Here is a 22,102-nt window from a genome sequence, read left to right on the forward strand (position 1 = left end):
TTCTCTTGGAGAGGGAAGAAGGCAGAGAGCACGAGAGGGAAAAAGAGCGTGAGAGAGACGATGAACAATGGCCTCTCCTCTTTATATAGGCCCTCCCCAACTTTGCTTAATTACATTTTCCCCCCTTAACTTCCATATTACTCATTTGCTCTCCGATTTGAATAATTTCTTCGTCGTTCGACCATGGTTTCTTCTAGGGATTGAAACCCGAGCTTGGGACCACTTTTGGGGATTCACTCACTTAGGCCAAATGACCAAAATACCCCTAGACGACTAGTGATTGAACTACCCCTAGGCGCCAAAATGACCGAAACACCCTTAGGTGGACGCTCGGGAATTCTATGGCACAATAGTTTATAATCTTTTGGAGTCTACCATTCATATCACTAATATTTTTATTTTGAAATAGTTTAAATTCTTCATATTGGGACATAAGGATATTAATCTTTGTATCTTTTACTTGGTCAGTACCTTCATATACTATTTCTAATTTTCTCCAAATTTCATATGATGTAAAACAAGCAAATAATTTTTCATATTCACTAAGAAGGATTAAACAAAAGATTATGTATTTAGCTCTATGATATATTTGTTATTTTTTAATATCTTCTTCATTCCAATCTTTTTCTTCAGGTTTAGATGTAACAAAACTATCTCTAACAATTTTTCACAAATAATAATCTATTGAAAATAAATATGACTCCATCCTCATCTTCAATTAAGCAAAATTTGTGCCATCAAAGAATGGTGGTCTAGAGGGTGAAGGTCATTCGACTATGGCTTGGGTAGTAAATAAGGCCATTTATATCTCTTCTAAATTGAAGTAAAAACTAAGGGTTTAACTATTTTAGAAACCTGCTCTGATACCAATTATTGGCCTTTAAGGTATGGCTACTCAAGAAGGGGGTGAATTGAGTAATTAAAATTTTTCTTCCTTTTAATAAATATTCTTAATTAATAATTTTATTTAAGAATATATATTTAATAAATATAATAATTATGTTTGAAATTAATAATTAATACAAGCCACAAGATATAACAAAAATAAATAAAATGAAGCACAAGACAATTTATAGTGGTTCGGTATTTCACACACACACACACACACCTAATTCACTCTCCCAAGATCTAACTACCCTTGGGGTTTCACTAAATCAATTTCACCAAGGGTTTTACACAAGCTCAACTTGAAAACTAGATACATATCTAGATTACAACGGGTTCTAGGCAACCACTACACTAAGGTTTCCACCATACCTTACATTGGAAGCTAGATTCACCTAGATTTTAATGTTTCTAAAAAATTTATACAATGTTCAATGATAATTTAAATGTTTACAAATAATTTGTCCACACTTGGACACAAATAAGCAATTAAACACAAAAATATATAAGGTAATAATAATTAAATAAATAAATTAATGACCTCGGAGAAATTTAGAGTAGACTCGAAAATATTTTTCTCCTCTTGCCTTGTGGCTCTTCGGTTGATGTGCAATAATACTTCGTGAGTCTCGGATTGCTTGGATGATAGATTGAGAGTGTTTGGGATCTTTTGGGTGCTTTGGATTTGCAATGAAAATATTTGGCAAAAAATGAGTTTAGGGGTATTTATAGGCATTTTAGCTATTTTTCCAACGGTTAAAAATCTTACCATTATGGCAAGAATAACTTAGAATTATAAATTAAAATTAATATATGCACTTATATAACTAAAGAAGCTTGTAGATTAGTACAGGCACGCACATGCAAGGAAAGACTTGGGGTGGTTAGAGGTTGTGGGTTCAAATCAAGGGGGGTATGCGCCAAGTTGTTATGTTCTTTTTTTGAGATACATATGCCATAAAAATATTTAAAAAATATTTTTAATAGAAAATAATATTTTTGGTATTACATATGCTATGAAAAAATATTTTATAAATCAATAAAAAATAATTTGGTATTATAATTAATATAGTTAAGAAAAATACTCCTTTTGTTAATCACCAAAAATAATATAATTTTTATATTAACAATTTTCTTTTTATTAATCATCAAAACTTAATTAATATAAGCAAGTTGGCTCAACAAGCCAATCCTTATAGTTAGGCTCAGTTAAAACGGTTTTGTCAAATGAGCGCGAGATTGGGTTTGAAAAGTTTGTCATTTATGAAAATGCTACGATAAATAAATCAACAATTGTTAGTTTGATTTAATCTTGCATAACCATTTAGTTTTAGTCTCAAACTAGATGGTGTCTCGCAATCAATTTTTTGAATCCCACACTTCCCATAGTGGAAAACAGGAATCCCTAAAAGGACTCGTGGAGGGTGATCGAGTTCTGTCCTACATGAATACCTTGCAACGCTATGGTGGTTTCTAGGGATACCCACATATTCGAATAGGTAACTCTTGCCTATCACATCTCATATGAGATTCGAACTCTGACTCCCATACCATTCGTTCGTAACACTATGGTGGCTTCTAGGATGATGAAATAGTTAGATATGATCTATCGTCTTAACCAATGATCCACTTGAACGTCTATGACCGCAATGCTATGGTGGTTTCTAAGCTATATCCATGTGGGTACACTAACAACATCTCATGCTTAGATAGACATCGGTCTGCTCTCATGAAATGCACCCTCCCACCTATGGGCAACTAGAGTGCACTTAATCAAGTGACGATTATCTACGATGATGGAGGGTCAACGATAAATCTTATTTACCGCATCTAATATCAGGTTGCACAATTTGGGAAGATTTCCATCTTTATTTAAAAGGTCTCAATTTACACATGAATTAAGTTTTCCCTTTACGTGTCTCATACATAACCAACTCATGCATAGGTTTCACTTCACATGCATTAAGTTTTCCATCATGTATCTCATACATAAAAAACTCATGCATACATAAAAATGATCATGGACTTTATGCATATTAATTAAACCCGAGCCTTTGGATTTAATTAATAGCATTCTTAAAGACATACAAACAACGTTCATCTCATGAGCACAAGATCTATCTCGGCCTTCTTACTCCTTGGAGTCACCAACTCTTGATGGCTTCATCTTCATTTTACATAGAGAAATATATTGTACATTTTTCTAAGACAAAAATGAAAATAACAAGGAGACTTATGTCTCATTACAGTCTTGAATGGAATGAAAAATATAATTATAGACCATTCCACAAATACCTATAACATTCATCCATTCATTCATATAATCACATTGTACTAAGTTCATAATCACCCATCTATTCGATCTAATTGAATAATTTGGCTCATTATAATAAATTCCATGTTAATGTAATATGCATCATTTTCGGACCATTGATATCTCATATCATGAGCATTAATCGACTATGTCTCATAGCAATCTCATTGCATTAAAACAAAAACCAAAAACCCCAAAACAATGCTACCAGTGCCTAAAATAGTCGATCGTTTATGGGTTTCATGAGGGCTAGTCGATCGTTCTTAACGAACAAGTCGGCAATCTCCCATTAAAACAACAAACAATCGACAATCCCATGGCATCAATCGATCGATTCTGGGTTGCTCGAACCAGTCAACCGTTTTCTCAAAGCTGTTGACCGGGTCTCTGCTTTCGGTCGACCAATGGTTGAAACTTATCGACCGTTACTGCATAATCCTACAAAATAGAGAGCAATTTCCATGTCTGAAAGACATACATATTACAATAACATCTAGCATAGGTCGTAAATACAGAGTTGAGGCTCTGATACCACTAAAGGGGAACACAAACTCTTGGTGTATCAATGCAAAGGTTTTACCATTTTCAAAACTTTTTTGAAAACATACAAAGAACACAATAGAAATAAGTTCATGACCACCTTGCAAGACCCAATATCATACAACCATATGCAATATAAATCGAAACCATTCCATAGGGCGTTTAACAATATACCTTATAGAGAGTTCTGATTCCAATTAAGAGGTTGAATGTCCTCCCAAGGCAGCAACTCTTGCTTGCCAAGCAGCTCCCGAACAACTCCATCTGACAGTCACCTACTGACCCGAACAACAAGCCAGATGACTAATCCATCCCTCGAAAATATGAGAGACCTAGTTAGTCCACGCTCCTAGTAGAGGCTGAGACTAACAAGAATGCCTATGTGCTAGACAGGCTTTTTGTTGGTGATTAAACTAGAAATAGGTTCAATATCAAGAGATACCAAATCCAATTAGTTTCACTATTGGATTGGTGTTGTGCTACAATAGCAATGGAAACAAGGAGCAAATTGGGAGCAAGATATGAAGGGTTACAAAGGCTTCTGGAATGAAGAAGAGATTGCTATGGCCGAGAGAATATTATAACAATTGCACTAACCAAAGAAAAACATAAAACTTTTTCTTCTCGTTCTTCCTTTTCCAATGCCTTGTATCTAGTTACCCAAAACCTTAATACGCCCCAAATCGGACAAATGACTAGGAGAGAGAAATGAGACAAGGGAGAGACAAGATAAAATCGCCAAGGACGCATCCCGTCCGCCTGTGATCCTTTCGTTCCACATGTCGTCCTATTCATTTGTAGAAACAAAAAAAATCATGCCAAATCGTGACCCTCATTATTGGAAACGATCGACTGATTCACAATGATCGATCGATTGATTTCTCAATCTATCGACTAGTTTTGTCCACGTATCGGTCCACCGCCTCAAAGGCCGGTTGACCGGTTTTGTCTATTTGTAACAAGTATTTTTAAATTTCATTTAGGCCCGGCATTAACTCTTAATGGCCTTTTCACTATTTCATAATGAAACCAAAGCCCCCGTTAACTCTTAACGACATACATGTTAACTCTTGACAATTGCTCTATTTAACTTGATCATTGAACCTGATTTGTTAACTCTTAACGGTGACATTATTAACTCTTAATGACGATTACAGCTTTCATTGCTTAGTCAACTGCTACACTTGGTTATGTGTGTGATCTTTTAGGTTCATCGCTAAGTAGCAATCAAGACATGTCAAAACTCTTTGACGCTGGCCAAATTCTTTGGCTTACAACGAGGATCTCTCCATCTCCCTGATGTACCCTGAAAGACCCCGAGTGACAACTAGCATTATGTCAGGGCGATCCTACCAGTAATGAAGTCTTACTTCAAAGAGAACCTATTTGGGCTTTTGATTTTTGTGTACTATAATCCCTTCATCGACTAACTTCCCAATTGAGTGAGAGTCATGGACTAATCAAACTCATTAACTTGATAGTTATGCCAAGATCTATAATGGTATAATCGAGATGACACATCAGAACTCCTTCCGACATCATAAATACTTTTCCAATCATGTGTACCCTGTCTAAGGGTTTGTACAATCACAACCACCACTGATCGCATAGGATGTTTATCTCACGTCGGAGGTTGACGGATCCCATTAGCAATCACCTGCCTCCATACGTTACTGCACAAAGACCACATAATGCATCTCCCACTCGGTAACTGAGCAATTCTCAGCAAAGGTAAATCTAAGGCACCAACATACAAGACAACTGTGTTGCCTCTGATCTAAGGATTGGTAATGCAATTGAAGCCAGTGACAGATTATAGATCCTTTCAGCCATGTTGTAACACCCCAAATTTCTTGAGCGTGTTATAACTTAGGATTTAGGGAATATAAATTTTTTCATATCTCAATAGCTATCATACATCACACAACATCCCAAAAATCCTAATTTTCACCTTCTCAGCTTAACAAACCCAATTATTGAATAGCTAAGACAGGCATTAAAATTTCAAATGCGGAAGCTAGATCGAACCTGATATGGTTCACAACCATAATGCTTTATTTATCATAAAATTGTTCAAGACATCTACAGAATTAATTACATGGACATCATCTCTTGCAAGATATAACTGAACGTTTTAAACATATCCAAGACATACATAGGTTCGCATATAAATGAAAATATTCTAAACATGCTATAGACAGCAAATTAAACTTATTCTTCAGCTACCTCATTTCCCTTAGAGCCGCTCGTTGAACCTGGAACGTTTGAATATTCCAGGGATATAGTCCAATTAGAAGATGAATCTTCTAGTGAGAAACTCCAAAAACAGTTTATATCGAGACATGATCGGGTATAAAATGTATGAGAAGACAATGAGAACTACTCCGAAGTGCCTCGTGAACACGTTATCCTCCTCCAACGAGAGCTTTCTCAATGGCGCATGCATAGCGCCTCTCGGGAGGTCCCTAACCATGTCACTTTGGCCCGACTTTATAACACTCATGCAAGCACCACATCCGTTGTTCCTTAGGCTCACGGTCTTCCCCACGAGAGTTTTCTCGATGGCACACGCATAACGCCTCTCAAGGGATATCTGACTTTTGCCCTCGGCCAACAACAAATAGGTACAATAGTATGGCCACACGAATTTTATAAATGCAACAGTTAAAAAGCCAATAGCATATAATTTTCAAAAAAATACATTTCATATATGTATCATGATTTCACGTAAGAGAATAACAAGCGTTTATGTGTAAGAACTTCACGAAACACGTCTCATGCAATAGAAGTCTCTCATAAAAAATAGGATTTGGAGTATAGGAGTCTCACCTTGTTGGTTTATCTCTTCGACGGTATAATTTCACAGCAAACGGCCTAGTTTCTACAGAAAACATGCGTTTCGGTAAACCTAATCTCGAATATTTTTATATAGGGTTGAAGGGTATTAAAGTAGAGGCATAAGTGGAAAATTTAAAGGAAAATAGGCCCCTCACGCGCCCTGGAAAGGAGGGCCACGCGCCCTCACGCGCAACCATTTTCCGACGCGTGTAACTCACGCGCAGGCACCAGATTTCGGACAGTAACGCCTCGTTTTCGTATTTCGGCCATAACTTTCTCGTTTTAACTCCGATTCTACCCCCGTTTGAACCTACGCGACCCTCTCTTCCCCCTCTACAGGATTATAAAAAAAGGACTTACCTCGCTTTTTTCTGACTGATTTTGGCGAATTCCGGCGAAGACCCGTAACTCCGACGAGACTCGTTCTCCCTGGCTTCTCCTTCGATTCCTTCCCGCCTTCTTGCCGAACTTCCTACTCTCTCTCTAGAGCAAGTTCCTCCTCTTAAAGTGCTTCAACTCTCAAGCTTGCTTAGAATGATTTGAGAACAACCCATAGTGTCTTTTTATAGATTTCTCCAAGCAATCACATTATGTCACTTGTCAAAATCTTAGCCATGGACTCCAAAGACTCAAAACCATAATTGAGTGGCTTTTGAAATCCAAAACTAGAATGAATTGATCTTTTGAAATCCAAGCTAAAACCCCAAACTTCTACCAAATAACACTTTGGCCCTTATTTCAAGTCCTCAACTTTAATATTTTACCATATAAGCTCTTAATTTTATCCTTATTTCGTTTGGATAATTCTCTAATTACAATTACACCCTCAAATATCAAATTTATCGAGATACTTAAAATTCCAAATTTAATAACTCAAAATTACTCAATATATATGATTTTTCGGAAACCCCTTACCATCATTCGGTCTTTTTAGGCTACAACTTAGCTTAACCGAAAACCATTTCTGATTTGATTTCTTTCAGCGTCATAAATCTCGCCTTGAGACGCTCGTCAAAAATATACCTTTAACCTTAGGTATTTAAGCTCTAGGGTACTTCCTATGACTGATTCGGTCACTTGTTGCCATTTCAAGCATATTTTTCGGTATTTTAAACTCACTTAAAATACGTGGCAACTTCACAAAAATATGGGGTATTATATTCTCTCCCCCTTAAAAAAATTTCGTCCACGAAATTTGAAACATACTCAAAATTATTAAAAGTTAAATAATTATTGCATTCTGGAATACAATTTCTGGAAGAAAATATAAAAATTTCCTACTCTATTTCCATTTTCTCGAACAAATGAAGATATTTCTTCCTAATTGTTTCCTCAAGTTCCCACGTTGCCTCGCCATCCGAGTGCTTTCCCCATTGAACCTTCACTAACGGTATCTCTTTATTTCGCAACACTTGAGTTCAGCGATCTAAAATTGCTCCAGATGACTCTGGGTGGGTCAAGTCATTCCTTAGCTCAATTGTCTCCACCCGAACTCCGAGGGTTGGATCTGGCACATGCCTTCGAAGTTGGGAGACGTGGAACACATTATGAATCCCGGACAAGCTAGGCGGAAGCTCCAATAGATAGGCCAAAGGTCCGACTCTTTCTACAATCGGATATGGTCCTATATACCTTGGCTTCAGCTTTCCTTTACCGCTTCCACGCATCACCAAATGCTAGGGTGACACCTTGAGATACACTAGGTCTCCCACCTCAAACTCTAGATCCCTTCTTCTTTGATCTGCGTAAGATTTTTGTCGGCTTTGCGCCGCTCGGATCCTCTCTTGGATTACTCGAATCTTATCGGTAGTCTGTTGCATAAGTTCGGGCCCTAACATCTGTCATTCCCCTACTTCGGTCCAACAGATGGGCGATCGACACTTTCTTCCATACAAAGCCTCATAAGGAGCTATCCCGATGCTGCCATGCTAACTATTATTGTAAGCGAATTCTACCAATGGCAAATGCTCCTCCCAATTTCCTCCAAAATCAAGGGCACAGGATCTCAACATATCTTCAAGCGTTTGAATTGTCCTCTCTGATTGCCCGTCAGTCTGCGGATGATAAGCCGTACTCAATTTCAGCTGGGTTCCCATGCATTCCTGTAAACTTTCCCAAAATCTCGAGGTGAACCTTGGGTCCCGATCTGAAACTATACTTACCGGCGCACCGTGGAGTCGTACGATTTCCTTCATGTACTACTCTGCAAATTTTCGTACCGGTTGATCCATCCTTGTAGGCAAGAAATGCGCCGACTTTGTCTACCTGTCTACCACCACCCAAATGGCATCATAACCTCTTCGACTCTTCGAAAATCCTATTACGAAATCCATCGTGATATGTTCCCATTTTCACTCGGGAACTTCCAAAGGTCTCATCAACCCTGCGGGTTTCTGGTGCTCAATTTTTACCCTTTGGCATATATCACATTGTGCCACCCTCCTAGCCACGCTGGCCTTCATCCCAGGCCACCAATAGATTTCCCGAAGATCTCGATACATCTTCGTGGCTCCTAGGTGTACGGTATACTTAGCTCTGTGGGCTTCATCCAAAATTTTCTGCCTCAAGTCCCGAAGGTTTGGCACGTACACTCTACCCCGAAACCTAAGAATGCCATTTCGCATCTCAAAATCTGAACTCTTAGGCTAGCCTTTCTCGTCTACCCATAGATGTATACGTTGGTCACTTCCACTAGCCTCACGTATCTCGGTCTCCAGATCCAGCCGAACCGCCAAGCTAGCTACTAGGACAGAAGATCCCTTCGGCACTACACTCATCGTCATCAGGCTAAAAGCCTCAATCAACAGCCACTCCTATGCCATCAACCCGGCCATAACAGTAGGCACAGTTCTACTCAAATCATCATCTACCACATTGGCACGCCCCGGGTGATACAAGATGGTGCAGTCGTAGTCCTTCAGGAACTCCATCCATCGTTACTGCCTCATGTTCAACTCTTTCTGCGAGAACACATACCTTAGAATTTTGTGGTCTGTGAATACATCGAACGTCTCTCCGTATAGGTAGTGCCTCCATAGCTTCAGAGCATATACCATAGCTGCTAGCTCCAAGTCATGCGTTGGGTAGTTCACTTCGTGCCTCTTCAACTGACGTGATCCATATGCGATCACCCGACCATGCTGCATCAATACACAACCCAAACCAACCTTCGAGGCATCAGTGTACACAACATATCCACCGGGCCCACTAGGCATTGCCAGCACAGGTGCTGAGGTCAGTCTGTCCTTGAGCTCTTGAAAGCTTTCCTCACACTTTGCAGTCCATTCGAATTTTACCTCCTTCCGTATGAGCTTCGTCATAGGTGCAGCTATCTTCAAAAACCCTTCCACGAATCTTCGATAGTAGCCTGCCAATCCCAAAAAGCTTCGTACTTCGGTCACGCACGTTGGCTGCTTCCATCCTCGAACAACCTCAATCTTAGCTGGATCTACTGAGATTCCTTCGGCTGAGATCACATGCCCAAGAAACGCCACTTGGGATAGCCAGAACTCGCACTTCGAGAACTTGGCATACAATTGGGTTTCCTGAGGGTTCCTAGCACTATTCTCAAGTGCTCCTCGTGGTCACTCTCATTCGAAGAATACACCAATATATCATCTATGAAAACGAGCACAAACTGATCCAGGTTGGGCTTGAATACCCTATTCATAAGATCCATAAATGCTGCTAGAGCGTTAGTTAATCCGAATGGCATTACAAAGTACTCAAAATGGCCATACCTCTACTGAAATGCCGTATTCGGAACATCATCTGGTTTAATTCTCAGCTGATAATATCCAGATCTCAAATCGATCTTCGAGAACACCTTCGCTCCCTGCAGTTGATCAAACAACTCATCTATCCTTGGGAGCGGATACTTGTTCTTTACTGTGGCCTTATTTAGCTGACGGTAGTCAATGCACATCCTTAGACTCCCGTCTTTCTTCTTTACAAATAGCACTGGTGCGCCCCATGGCGACGTGCTTGGCCTAATGAACCCTTTATCAGTCAACCCTTTTCATCTCCGCCGGAGCCATTCGGTATGGCGGAATTGATATCGACTGGGTTCCTGGCACTAACTCAATTGAGAACTCGATTTCCCGAGGTGGAGATAGTCCCGGTAATTCTTTCAGAAACACGTCCTCATATTCTCGTACCACTCGCACCTCTTTGGACTTTAGTACATCTCTTTCTTCTAATTGAGCATAAGCTATGAATCCATGAGCTCCTCGGCTCAGCAACTTCGCTGCCTTTATTGCTGAAATCATCTTTCCAATCTCGGGGTTGCCTTGCCCCTGAAATTTGACCCACCCTCCCTCGAGTTTTCTTATGGTCATTATCTTCCTACGACAGTCTATATTGGCATCGTACTTGGACAAGAAGTCCATCCCCAAGATTACGTCGAAGTCATATTCTTCTAACAGAATCAGATCAGCCTAGAATCGAACGTTACTCAAGCTAATTTCACATCCCCTCACCATTTCTGAGGACTTCATACTTTTACCCATAGGTGTCGAAATCACCATAAGACACCCCATAGACTCGGTTTCTACTCTCAAACACCCAGCTAAAGCATGCGATATAAAAGAATGAGTAGACCCTGGATCTATCAATGCATGCACAAGAGTATCCAAAATGAAGAGAGTACCTTGGATAACTGCAAAGTTTGCTTCTACGTCCTCCTTAGTCAAGTTATAGACTCGCCCTTGTCTAGTCCCTTTTCCCTTTTCAATCCTTAGTGGCTGCTCTTTCTTCTTCGGGCAATTCCTCGAGATGTGCCCGTGCTGGTTGCAATTGTAGCAAATCACGCTCACTAGTGTTGCTGCTATAGCTTTACCTTCTTGGACCATTCCCTTCGAGCAATTTCTGGAAGTATGCCAGGGCTGTCCACAGGTGTAATAGACAATGTTTTGGCCATCGCACCTTTTGCCTAAGTGCCTCTTCTTGCATTTAAAGCATGCCTTGCCGTTTTTCACGATCTTCCCATCCTGAGGTCCCATAGTCGAGTGGGATTTCTCTGATTGTCCTCCATCTTGAACAATCGTGGCCTTTAGTTCTGCCACCCGCGTCATATTCTCCTCGGCCGTCATAGCTTTGAAAACTATGTCTGCATAAGACTCCACATGGACCAGGCTCATAAACTGTTGAAATTCGATTCGCAAGCCTTATAAGAATTTTCGTCCCTTTTCCACAGTGTCCATCCCGTACAACGGCATATACTTGATTAACCGCAAAAATTCAGCCTCGTATTGGGCCACAAACATATTTGGCCCTTGGCGTAAATTCATAAACTCTTGAGCTCTAGCCAACTTCCAGCAAGTGGGAAAGAATTTTCCATTGAATAGTTCCTTAAACCGTTCCCATGACATCTGGGGTGCCTCCCCCAATTCTACATTTGTTGCTAACCCTTGAGATCCTGTCCGGTTAGGTATCGCTCGTTGCATAGACCTCCACCATTGGGCAACTTCCTCTTCTAGCATATAAGTCGCACACTCGACCTTATCTTCCTTCAAGATTCTCAATCTTTGTAGGATCTTTTCAGTCTGGTCCATCCAGTATTCACTGATTGTAGGGTCATCTGCCGGTTTTCCTCGAAACACTAGCGGGTTTTGTCGTAGATACCTCTCCAAGGAATCTACTCTTCTTTGCTCGGGCTGCAACTCCAAAATTCGCCCAGCCATGCCTTCTAGGATTCTCTAGATCCTATCAATCCGGCCTTCACCGAGATCAGCTCGTGTATCTCTTTGACCTCCCACACCACCTCCTGGGTGAGGGTTGGTGTTGCTTTCTTCGCCATTGCCTCTCTCACGCCTGTTCCTTCTTGTATTCACCATCTGGCAAGAAGACAGGGCGATCTATTAAATCATCACGGCATGGTTCAATTCAAATTAAATAAGCAACAAGAGTATGCTACTAAATATTTCAAAAATCCTAACCTAATTTCCAAAACTTACGGTGGCTTTATTCATCTAGCCATATGCGAACTTTTCCTTAGGTTCGCTCTGATACCAACTGTATTACCCCAAATTTCTTAAGCGTGTTATAACTTAGGATTTCGGAAATATAAAATTTTTCATAACTCAATAGCTGTCATACATCACACAACATCCCAAAAACCCTAATTTTCACCTTCTCAGCTTAACAAACCCAATTATTGAATAGCTAAGACATGCATTAAAATTTCAAATGCGGAATCTAGATCGAACCTAATATGGTTCACAACCATAATGCTTTATTTAGCATAAAATTGTTCAAGACGTCTACAAAATGAATTACATGGATATCATCTCTCGCAAGATATAACTGAACGTCTTAAACATATCCAAGACATGCATAGGTTCGCATATAAATGAAAATATTCTAAACATGCTATAGACAGCAAATTAAACTTATTCTTCAGCTACCTCCTTTCCCTTAGAGCCGCTCGTCGAACCTGGAACGTTTGAATATTCCAGGGACATAGTCCAATTAGAAGATGAATCTTCTAGTGAGAAACTTCAAAAATAGTTTATATCGATGCACGATCAGGTATAAAATGTATGAGAAGACAACGAGAACTACTCTGAAGTGCCTCGTGAACACGTTAGCCTCCTCCAATGAGAGCTTTCTCAATGGCGCACGCATAGCGCCTCTCGGGAGGTCCCTAACCATGTCACTTTGGCCCGACTTCATAGCACTCACGCAAGCACCACACCCGTTGTTCCTTAGGCTCACGGTCTTCCCCACGAGAGTTTTCTCGATGGCACACGCATAACACCTCTCGGGGGATATCCGACTTTTGCCCTCGGCCAACAACAAATAGGTACAATAGTATGGCCACACGAATTTTATAAATGCAACAATTAAAAAGCCAATAGCATATAATTTTCAAAAAAATACATTTCATATATGTATCATGATTTCATGTAAGAGAATAACAAGCGTTTATGTGTAAGAACTTCACGAAACACATCTCATGCAATAGAAGTCTCTCATAAAAAATAGGATTTGGAGTATAGGAGTCTCACCTTGTTGGTTTATCTCTTCGACGGTATAATTTCACAGCAAACGGCCTAAGTTTCTGTAGAAAACATGCGTTTCAGTAAACCTAACCTCGAATATTTTTATATAGGGTTGAAGGGTTGATCAAGGCTGTCGAACTGACCAGATTAGTGTATGTATTAGGACTGGTTTGCAGCTAGGATGCTCCCCAGGTCGTCTCCCAACGAACTGTCAACGAACTGTCAAAACAAGATTAAACAAGGGGGGTTGTGATGAAAACCGAACTTAAAAACGCTAAAGAATGAAACAAAGATGAATTCTCGACCAACTAAAACGTAACCCGCTACAAACCCTACCTCCTTACCACGGTAATCCTCGTTTCACTTACGAAAATAATATGTTTGGTTTGATTTTTGAAAAACTCTTCTACAACCGTAAAAGATTAAATCAAAACGAGCAATCGCTCATACAATTTATAATATACCGTTTCTTTCTAATCAAAGCCTCAACCGAGCAAGTCAATTAAACCCATCCAAAGATCATGCATGCATTCACACAACCGTGTAAAAGAAACGTACATAAACTTAGAAAAGGAAAAGAAACGAAATCATCAATAAATACATGAGAATCGAGTTCCAAACAAGATTCGACTATATGACCGAGACTCAAACCAAGCAAGGGGTACGGGAATGTAGCAGATTACAAGCGAATTAGCCTTCCATAGCTTTTAGGTTGAAACCGTGAGAATCCTCCAAAATCGGCCACCCTAATGCCTCTTAGCTAGCTCTTATTTATAGGGTTTTGGAAAAAAAAAAAACCTAGGCTAAATGGGCTTAGGGTTTTTTTAATACATATGGCCCATAATTTAATTAATTAAAAAGGGCCCAATGGATTCTAAATTTGCCCATAACCCATAATGAAGTATGGTTTCCTCTTTCAGACTCGATGTTCGTCCACCTTGCGAAGCCCACTTGCGCCTCTATCGAAATAGCTCAAATCTGCGACCCAAATCTGCCAAATAAGAATAAAAATAGTGTGAAGCCCAATAAAATAAAATAAACACAAGACAAATGAAATAACCTAAATAGAGTGCAATGAAGATGGAATAAGAGGGATAAATAATATAAAATATGCGCGCCATCAAGGGTATTAAAGTAAGGGCATAACTGAAAAATTTAAAGGAAAATAGGCCCCTCACGCGCCTTGGGAAGGAGGGCCACGCGCCCTCACGCGCAGCCATTTTCCGACGCGTGTAACTCACGCGCAAGCACCAGATTTCGGACAACAACGCCTCGTTTTCATATTTCGGCCATAACTTCCTCGTTTTAACTCTGATTCGACCCTCGTTTGAACCTACGCGACCCTCTCTTCCCCCTCTACAGGATTATAAAAAAAAGGACTTACCTTGCCTTTTTTTCTGACTGATTTTGGCGAATTTCGACGAAGACCCGTAACTCCGACGAGGCTCGTTCTCCCCGGCTTCAGCTTCGATTCATTCCCGCCTTCTTGTCGAACTTCCTACTCTCTCTCTAGAGCAAGCTCCTCCTCTTAGAGTGCTTCAACTCTCAAGCTTGTTTGGAATGATTTGAGAACAACCCATGGTGCCTTTTTATAGATTTCTCCAACCAATCACATTATGCCACTTGTCAAAATCTTAGCCATGAACTCCAAAGACTCAAAGTCATAATTGAGTGGCTTTTGAAATCCAAAACTAGAATGAATTGATCTTTTGAAATCTAAGCTAAAACCCCAAACTTCTCCCAAATAACACTTTGGCCCTTATTTCAAGTCCTCAACTTCAATATTTTACCACATAAGCTCTTAATTTTATCCTTATTTTGTTTGGATAATTCTCTAATTACAATTACACCCTCAAATATCAAATTTATCGAGATACTTAAAATTCCAAAATTAATAACTCAAAAGTACTCAATATATACGATTTTTCGGAAACCCCTTACCATCATTCGATCTTTTTAGGCTACAACTTAGCTTAATCGAAAACCATTTCTGATTTGATTTCTTTCAGCGTCATAAATCTCGCCTCGAGACGCTCGTAAAAAATATACCTTTAATCTTAGGTATCTAAGCTCTAGGGTACTCCCTATGACTGATTCGGTCACTTGTTGCCATTTCAAGCATATTTTTCGATATTTTAAACTCACTTAAAATACGTGGCAACTTTACGAAAATATGGGGTATTATACATGTGATCTATCACTTGTGTCACATTCAGTAGATATTCAACTAACATCCACCCACATGTCCATTATATCCATCTCATGGATTATGGCATGCGACTCACCATCTTTTATTATTAGTATCTCAAACTTATCAAAGGTTACCTATGTGTCAGTCCATAATCGATTAATCATAACCCACTTCTGAGAAATCTAAGGACTAGGAATTCGTTTAAGAAATTCTTAATCCGAAAGTCTTTATCACATATTTTTAACACTTAAGGATAAAACTATCATCAGAAAATCTAATAGTTCATTCATATAATTGATTAGAGAGGTATGAATGAATATATGACCTTAAAATATGAAAATATATTTTATTATATTTGCAAGAATTACATCATTAATTCCATAATTACAACTGTTAGATGTCATCTAAATCTAGTTTTAGGGCACTAATACTAACACTAACAATGACATCTTGCGAAAAACGAACGTGGAACCTGTAAGGCCCTTAATGCTCGTTTTCACCACGAGGAGACCGACGCCCTTCATTCCAACAACATGCGTCCACACTACATTGGGGAGCCCACATGAAAAGCACTTGTTTGCTCGGCTTAATCTCACCTACGCTTACCTCAAAACAATCCTACGAAAGCCTTCCAGCTAAGAGATACCAGTAATAAAAAATTGAGCAACGCTCTGCCTACGTGCTTCTCATGGTCACAACCCTAGTACAAGCTCCTCCTTACGCGTTCACACAAGTAACCTAGCCTAGTAAGGGCTACCGTGGATTTCTCAAGGTGGAAGGATTCCTGACTAACAACCGACCAAGGCCCAAAAGCATAGGCCTAATCCCTAGTTGTGTCAAGATGCTCAAAACTTCTTAAAAACCCTCATCAAGCTATGGCTTAAGGTATAGCTCAAAGTTCCAAATATCCTCACTGACTCATGGTTCGAGGCACTCTCATATATAATGCACAAGGTCCATTAACCTTAATCCTAAAGGTACATCCTACGAGAAAAGTTATTTAAAGCCACGCATTTCTATAATGCAAAAAAATTTATATGCAATTATGTTTCACACTTTTAAGTTCGGGAAAAACCAACTCCCCTTTTGTCTTCAAATTGAAGAGTTGGGATTTTTTATGAATGGCGATGACAAAAAGACACAAACACGTTGTTCGTAACAATCTCATTATCCTGAGTGTTAATGGATAGTAATCTCTCCAATCGATGTATGATTAGAATTCTATTGAAATTACACATCTACTATTCTTGTATTTTTACTTAGTGAAATTAATTTAAGGATCCAAGGACCTGTGCAGAAGATACCTCGCACCTCTAATTGATTTATGTTTTATAGGTCTCCTAGAGACTAGAAGCTTAAGATGAATAATCTTCCATAATTATAAAATTATTGTTATATTTAGACAACAAAAAATTTTATATCTATAAATTAATTTTTTAGTTTTTCATCGATACGTACTCAGTGAGCCCCACACACACACACATATATATATATATATATCAATATCATTACCGAGAATATGTATACATATATATCTATACTACACTTGAATTTAGGTATGTGAAGTTAAAGAATATACTTGAATATTAAAGTTTAATTTTTTAGTTTTTGAAAATAATATAAATTAAAATTAATTTAGGTGTAGTGTTATAATTTATTTTATATTAGGTGAGAGATGAAAAGTTTTAAGTTTTATTCATGTAAATAATTTTTAGTTTTTAAACAAAATATACTGAGAATATTTATAAAATCACTTTATTAACATAACTTAATAACAGTGATTCAAATGTTGGCTTATTATAATAACTAGAAATGTGAATCCCATCATGTATGTGAAAAAAAAAAAAAATTCTACTAAATATTCATTAAGTTGTATTTAACAGTTACAATTTATTTTTTACTTTTTAAGTAAAACTTCAAACAAAATAAGTTTTGACATAATTATAAAATTATTCACAAATTGGTTCTTATTTAGAGGTAAGTTCAAATTTATCATAAAAAGGAGGCGGCACTGTTCCATACAGTAATGCCAAATCATATATATATATATAGAGAGAGAGAGAGAGACTAAACACAACTCCACATTCATTTGAAACCATTGCCTTTTTTGCCTTCAATCAATCAATCAATAACACAAGACAAAAAGCAACTTAAAAACGGTAACATTAACATCTCAATCTGGCATTATTAATTCATGTTCCAAATCCATGACAAAAAAATAACATGGAATATTAATGTTTCCTAAATTTCCAACTCATCACTCTTCTGCTCTGGATGCTTGCTCAATATTATCTTCTTAGACTATCAAGAGTTATTTGCTCAGAAGAACCGAAGCTGCTGGATGCCAACACTAGTACTACACCTAAGCCCTGAAACACACATTAAATACCCCCTTCCTCAACATTACTTTCAAGTGATACCAAAGATGGACAAACCAAGTAGCCAATAGATGAGTAGTATCAAGAGTAACATATTTTACATGTACATAAAAATATGCATGAAACAAATATGTGAATGGAAATTATCTAGATAAAATTCCAACCAATGATTTCTGCATGTATGACCTTTTTATGTATATTTGAGAATTATAGGATGGACAAATTATTTTGTGGAACATTTCTGTGAAATTACCAGCCAAAGCTACTGTTGCCTATTTAGGTCAACTAGGGGCCCTGGATTTTTGAAATATTAAATTGTGGTGTAAATACCTTTTGTTAGGAAAACAGGCATCGGATTTGGATTCCCCACATCAAAAGAACTCTGATGATATAAAGTTTGGTAAATTCTAAGGAAGTGTCGTTGAAGGCAGTTTTTGAGGCTACAAGACATGCAAAGCAAGAAATATAGTTGTAGCGTGTGATATGGCTATTGTAAAAGTTATAGAACATTATATTACACACCGGTGTTATTAAAGGCGGGCCTGGCACCTGGAATGCTCCCAGGCGTGCCTAAGTCATCCAGGCTCTCAGGCACAACCTGGCTCTTTTTTAACTGCTTTTAGAGTTTATATTTATTATTTATTATTTTATATTTATTGCTGTAACTTTTTAAAAAATTAACTATATCTAATAGAATCCTAATGGGAAAAGAAAACTTTTGAGATTCTAATTCAAATTATTACTAAATACAAAATAAACAATAAATCAAAGGGAGATTTTTAGGAACCCAGCCTTCCTTCCTTGCGTCAGGAATAGCGGGCATGGAATGATCTTCATCCTTTCTTTGCTTTCAGAGGGTTAAGAAAGATTTCATGGTGTATTCTTGTACATGCTACAGTGCATACAGAAAGTGAAGCGAAGAGTTTCAAGGGGAAGATTCCCCCGAACCCCCTCCACCTGTAGAGGTGAGAAGAGAGAAAAGTCGGAAGAAGGTAATGCTTAATTCATTACTTGAAAATAACAATCAAAGTGGTTCAGCCCTTGCTGCTTCTAAACAAAGAGCAGCACCTACACATGGAGACCCACAAAAAGAGAAACAATAGTGTGATCATTATCACAAGCCCTATCACACCAGAGACACTTGCTGAAAAATCCATGGGAAACTAGCAAACTGGAAAGGAAAAGACCAGAGAAAACCTGAAACAGTCTATGCAGTTGATACTGAAGAAGGTAAGGTGACTAATTTTACCTTAACCACAATTAGTTGGAAGTGCAACAGGCATTCAACCAGACACGGGTTACAAAATCATCAGATTTAGTAGAAACCCCAAACCCAACAATTTCCCTTGCTAAACAAGGTACTTTCCATTAGTGTTATCTCTCTAAATTACTATCTATAAATGATTGGATTGTGGATACATGAGCCTTATACCATATAACCGGTTCATTGCATAGATTGTTAGATTATAATAGGTGTGATAAAACTATAAAAGTAACAATGGAAAATTGTACTATCTCTTGTGTTAAGGGAGAAGGCTCAGTATATATAGTTGGTTTGTGTTTGAAATATGTATTATATGTTCCTAAATTAAAATGCAATTTGTTATCGATCAACAAAATTACAAAGGATTTGAACTATAAAGTGACTTTTTCTCAAACTCATTGTGTTTCAGGACCTAATTTTGGAGAAGATGATTGGCAATGCTGAGCGAAAAAAAGGCCTATATTATGTTAATGAAGCTGTTGGTACTCCTACCTTATCTAAGTTACATAATCCATTTTCATATTCTAGTATTCAACTGTGACACAAATGTATAGGCCATCCAACCTTTAAATACCTAAAGATTTTGTACCCTCAGTTGTTTTAACAAAAAGAGTGAGTCTTTTGATTGTGAGTAATGTATTATTGCCAAACAAACAAAAGCTTTACATCTTAGTCACTCTTATCAACCAACAAAACCATTCTATTTAGTGCATAAACATGTATGGGGACCAACAAAAACTCCGAACCTAACACACACTCGTTGGTTTGTCAACTTTATAGATGATCATACCAGAATGTGTTGGATATTTTTGTTGTAGGAGAAATCTGAGGTGTATGATGTGTTCAAAAAATTCCACCAAATGATACGCAATGTTTTTCAAACCTCAATCCTTCGATTGGATAATGGAAGAGAATATTTCTCAACCAAGTTTGAAACCTATCTCAGTGAGAATAGAATTATTCACCAAAGTACATATCCCTATAATCCACAACAAAATGGAGTGGTCGAAAGGAAGAATAAATATTTTCTTGAAACAGTTAGATCCTTAATGTTTACCAACTTAGTCCCTACTTCCTATTAGGGAGAAGCTATACTCACTGCTGCTTATCTCATCTATAGACTCCTTACCCAAGTTCTCAAGTTCAAGACTCCCCTAAGTACTCTTCTGGCTGCCTATCCTCTCCTTACCCAAATGCTTAATTCATTATCTCCAAAGGTATTTGGGCGTGTTAGAAGATGACATAATTCTTATGTGCAGGGCCTTCCTTATATGCAGATCTCCTTTATTGTTTGTATTGTGTATTGTCTTTCCTTATTTCTTTGTTTCTTTGATTTGATTGTATGTAGTAGCAATAGTTTCCTTTTTCTGTAAAATTTGTTCCTTGTACATATTTCCTAAACTAGTTTAGGAAGCTATCTAATTAGGAAACCTCCTAATTAGAATTAGGGAACTAATGCCTATACAATTGATAGGCGTGCCTATAATTAGAATTAGGGAACTAAACCTCCTAATTCAGTTTGCCTATTAATGAATGATTGTGGCTATCAAATCAAATATTTGCTACCAAATAGGAGTTATCAATCAAGTTTATATCTGAATCCCCTTCACAGAAAAGCTGAATATAAGTCTACTATCAGAAACAACTTCTCCAGAAGATGAAACTACATTTGCATCACTTATTGTAGCGTCAACATATGCAGCATGAATAATTGCACAGCTATAGGCAAAAGTAATAAAATGAAAAACTGTAATATACAACAATGCAAGCCAGTCACAAACATGAGAAAATGAGGGCAAAAAAATCACCTGGTAATATAGGAGTTGTCAGAAGTATTGATGACAATCTGATCACCAGCTAAAACATGCGCTGGCACCTAAAAACGGATTGCACATGTAATTATCGGAACTAATATGATTTCACAGATTTTAGATACTAGATAGAACAAAGGATTACAACATACAAGCCACAAAGTAGAAGTGCTCTTAAACGAGGAAACCGAAACATGCAAACTTAATGAGTCAAAATTAAAGGTGAGATGTAGAACTTCAATAAAATCCAAAAAAATCATACAGCTTCAGTTTTGAAAATGAACACTTAACAAAGTTGATACCTAGAGAAATTATTGTATGCTGTACACGAAAGTTTATCTGAGTAAATTAGTCTGGGTGTGTGCTGCAATCTGTGAATCAGCATAACTATTACCAATTTGCCATATATTTGAGAATGAATATTGTCAACACTCAAAGGGATCAGGAACAGCCCTTTATTAGTCAAAGATATAATGAAAATGCTCAGCTTCCATAAAGCCACATTCAAGATCACATCCGATTTTGGTTCTACTGGAACTGGTGCAGTTTATTACTTACAGAACTACATAATTCTCAAAAAATTTCATCAAATATTAATTCAAAGGATGTTAGAGCAAATACAGAACCCACAAGTGCCATATGTTTGTCTTAAAAACATATTGTTATGAATTGGCAAGGAAAACTGATTTTTTTTTCCAGCCTATAACTCAATATATATATACAATTTAGGAGAAGCACTCCCCACTTCCTTAAATTAAGGATCCACTACCCAACTACTAATCTAAACACAAAATACAACTTGAGGGCCATAACTTCAGCCCACTAACAGATAATACAACTGAAAAACAAACCAATAACTATATAGAAAAAATAATAAATC

General features: G+C 37.9%; 1 protein-coding gene across 5 annotated transcripts in view; it reads right to left on the minus strand.

Moving 5' to 3' along the window:
• The window catches only part of LOC127802562 (uncharacterized), a 98,009-nt gene that overhangs the window by 6,876 nt on the left and 69,031 nt on the right, over nucleotides 1-22,102 (minus strand). For 2 of the 5 annotated variants that reach the window (XM_052338466.1, XM_052338431.1), the window contains exons 10-11: nucleotides 21,220-21,287; nucleotides 14,143-14,569 (exon numbers count right to left, since the gene is read on the minus strand). In XM_052338466.1, coding sequence (XP_052194426.1) covers nucleotides 14,551-14,569; nucleotides 21,220-21,287 — 87 coding nt within the window. In that variant the 3' untranslated portion in view covers nucleotides 14,143-14,550. Of the gene's footprint in view, nucleotides 1-14,142; nucleotides 14,570-17,853; nucleotides 18,139-21,219; nucleotides 21,288-22,102 lie in introns of those variants that run through there. The other 3 variants (XM_052338457.1, XM_052338447.1, XM_052338439.1) reach the window with 3 other exon arrangements.

Source organism: Diospyros lotus, chromosome 1 (assembly GCF_014633365.1).
Source record: "Diospyros lotus cultivar Yz01 chromosome 1, ASM1463336v1, whole genome shotgun sequence".
NCBI classification, from domain to species: Eukaryota; Viridiplantae; Streptophyta; class Magnoliopsida; order Ericales; family Ebenaceae; genus Diospyros; species Diospyros lotus.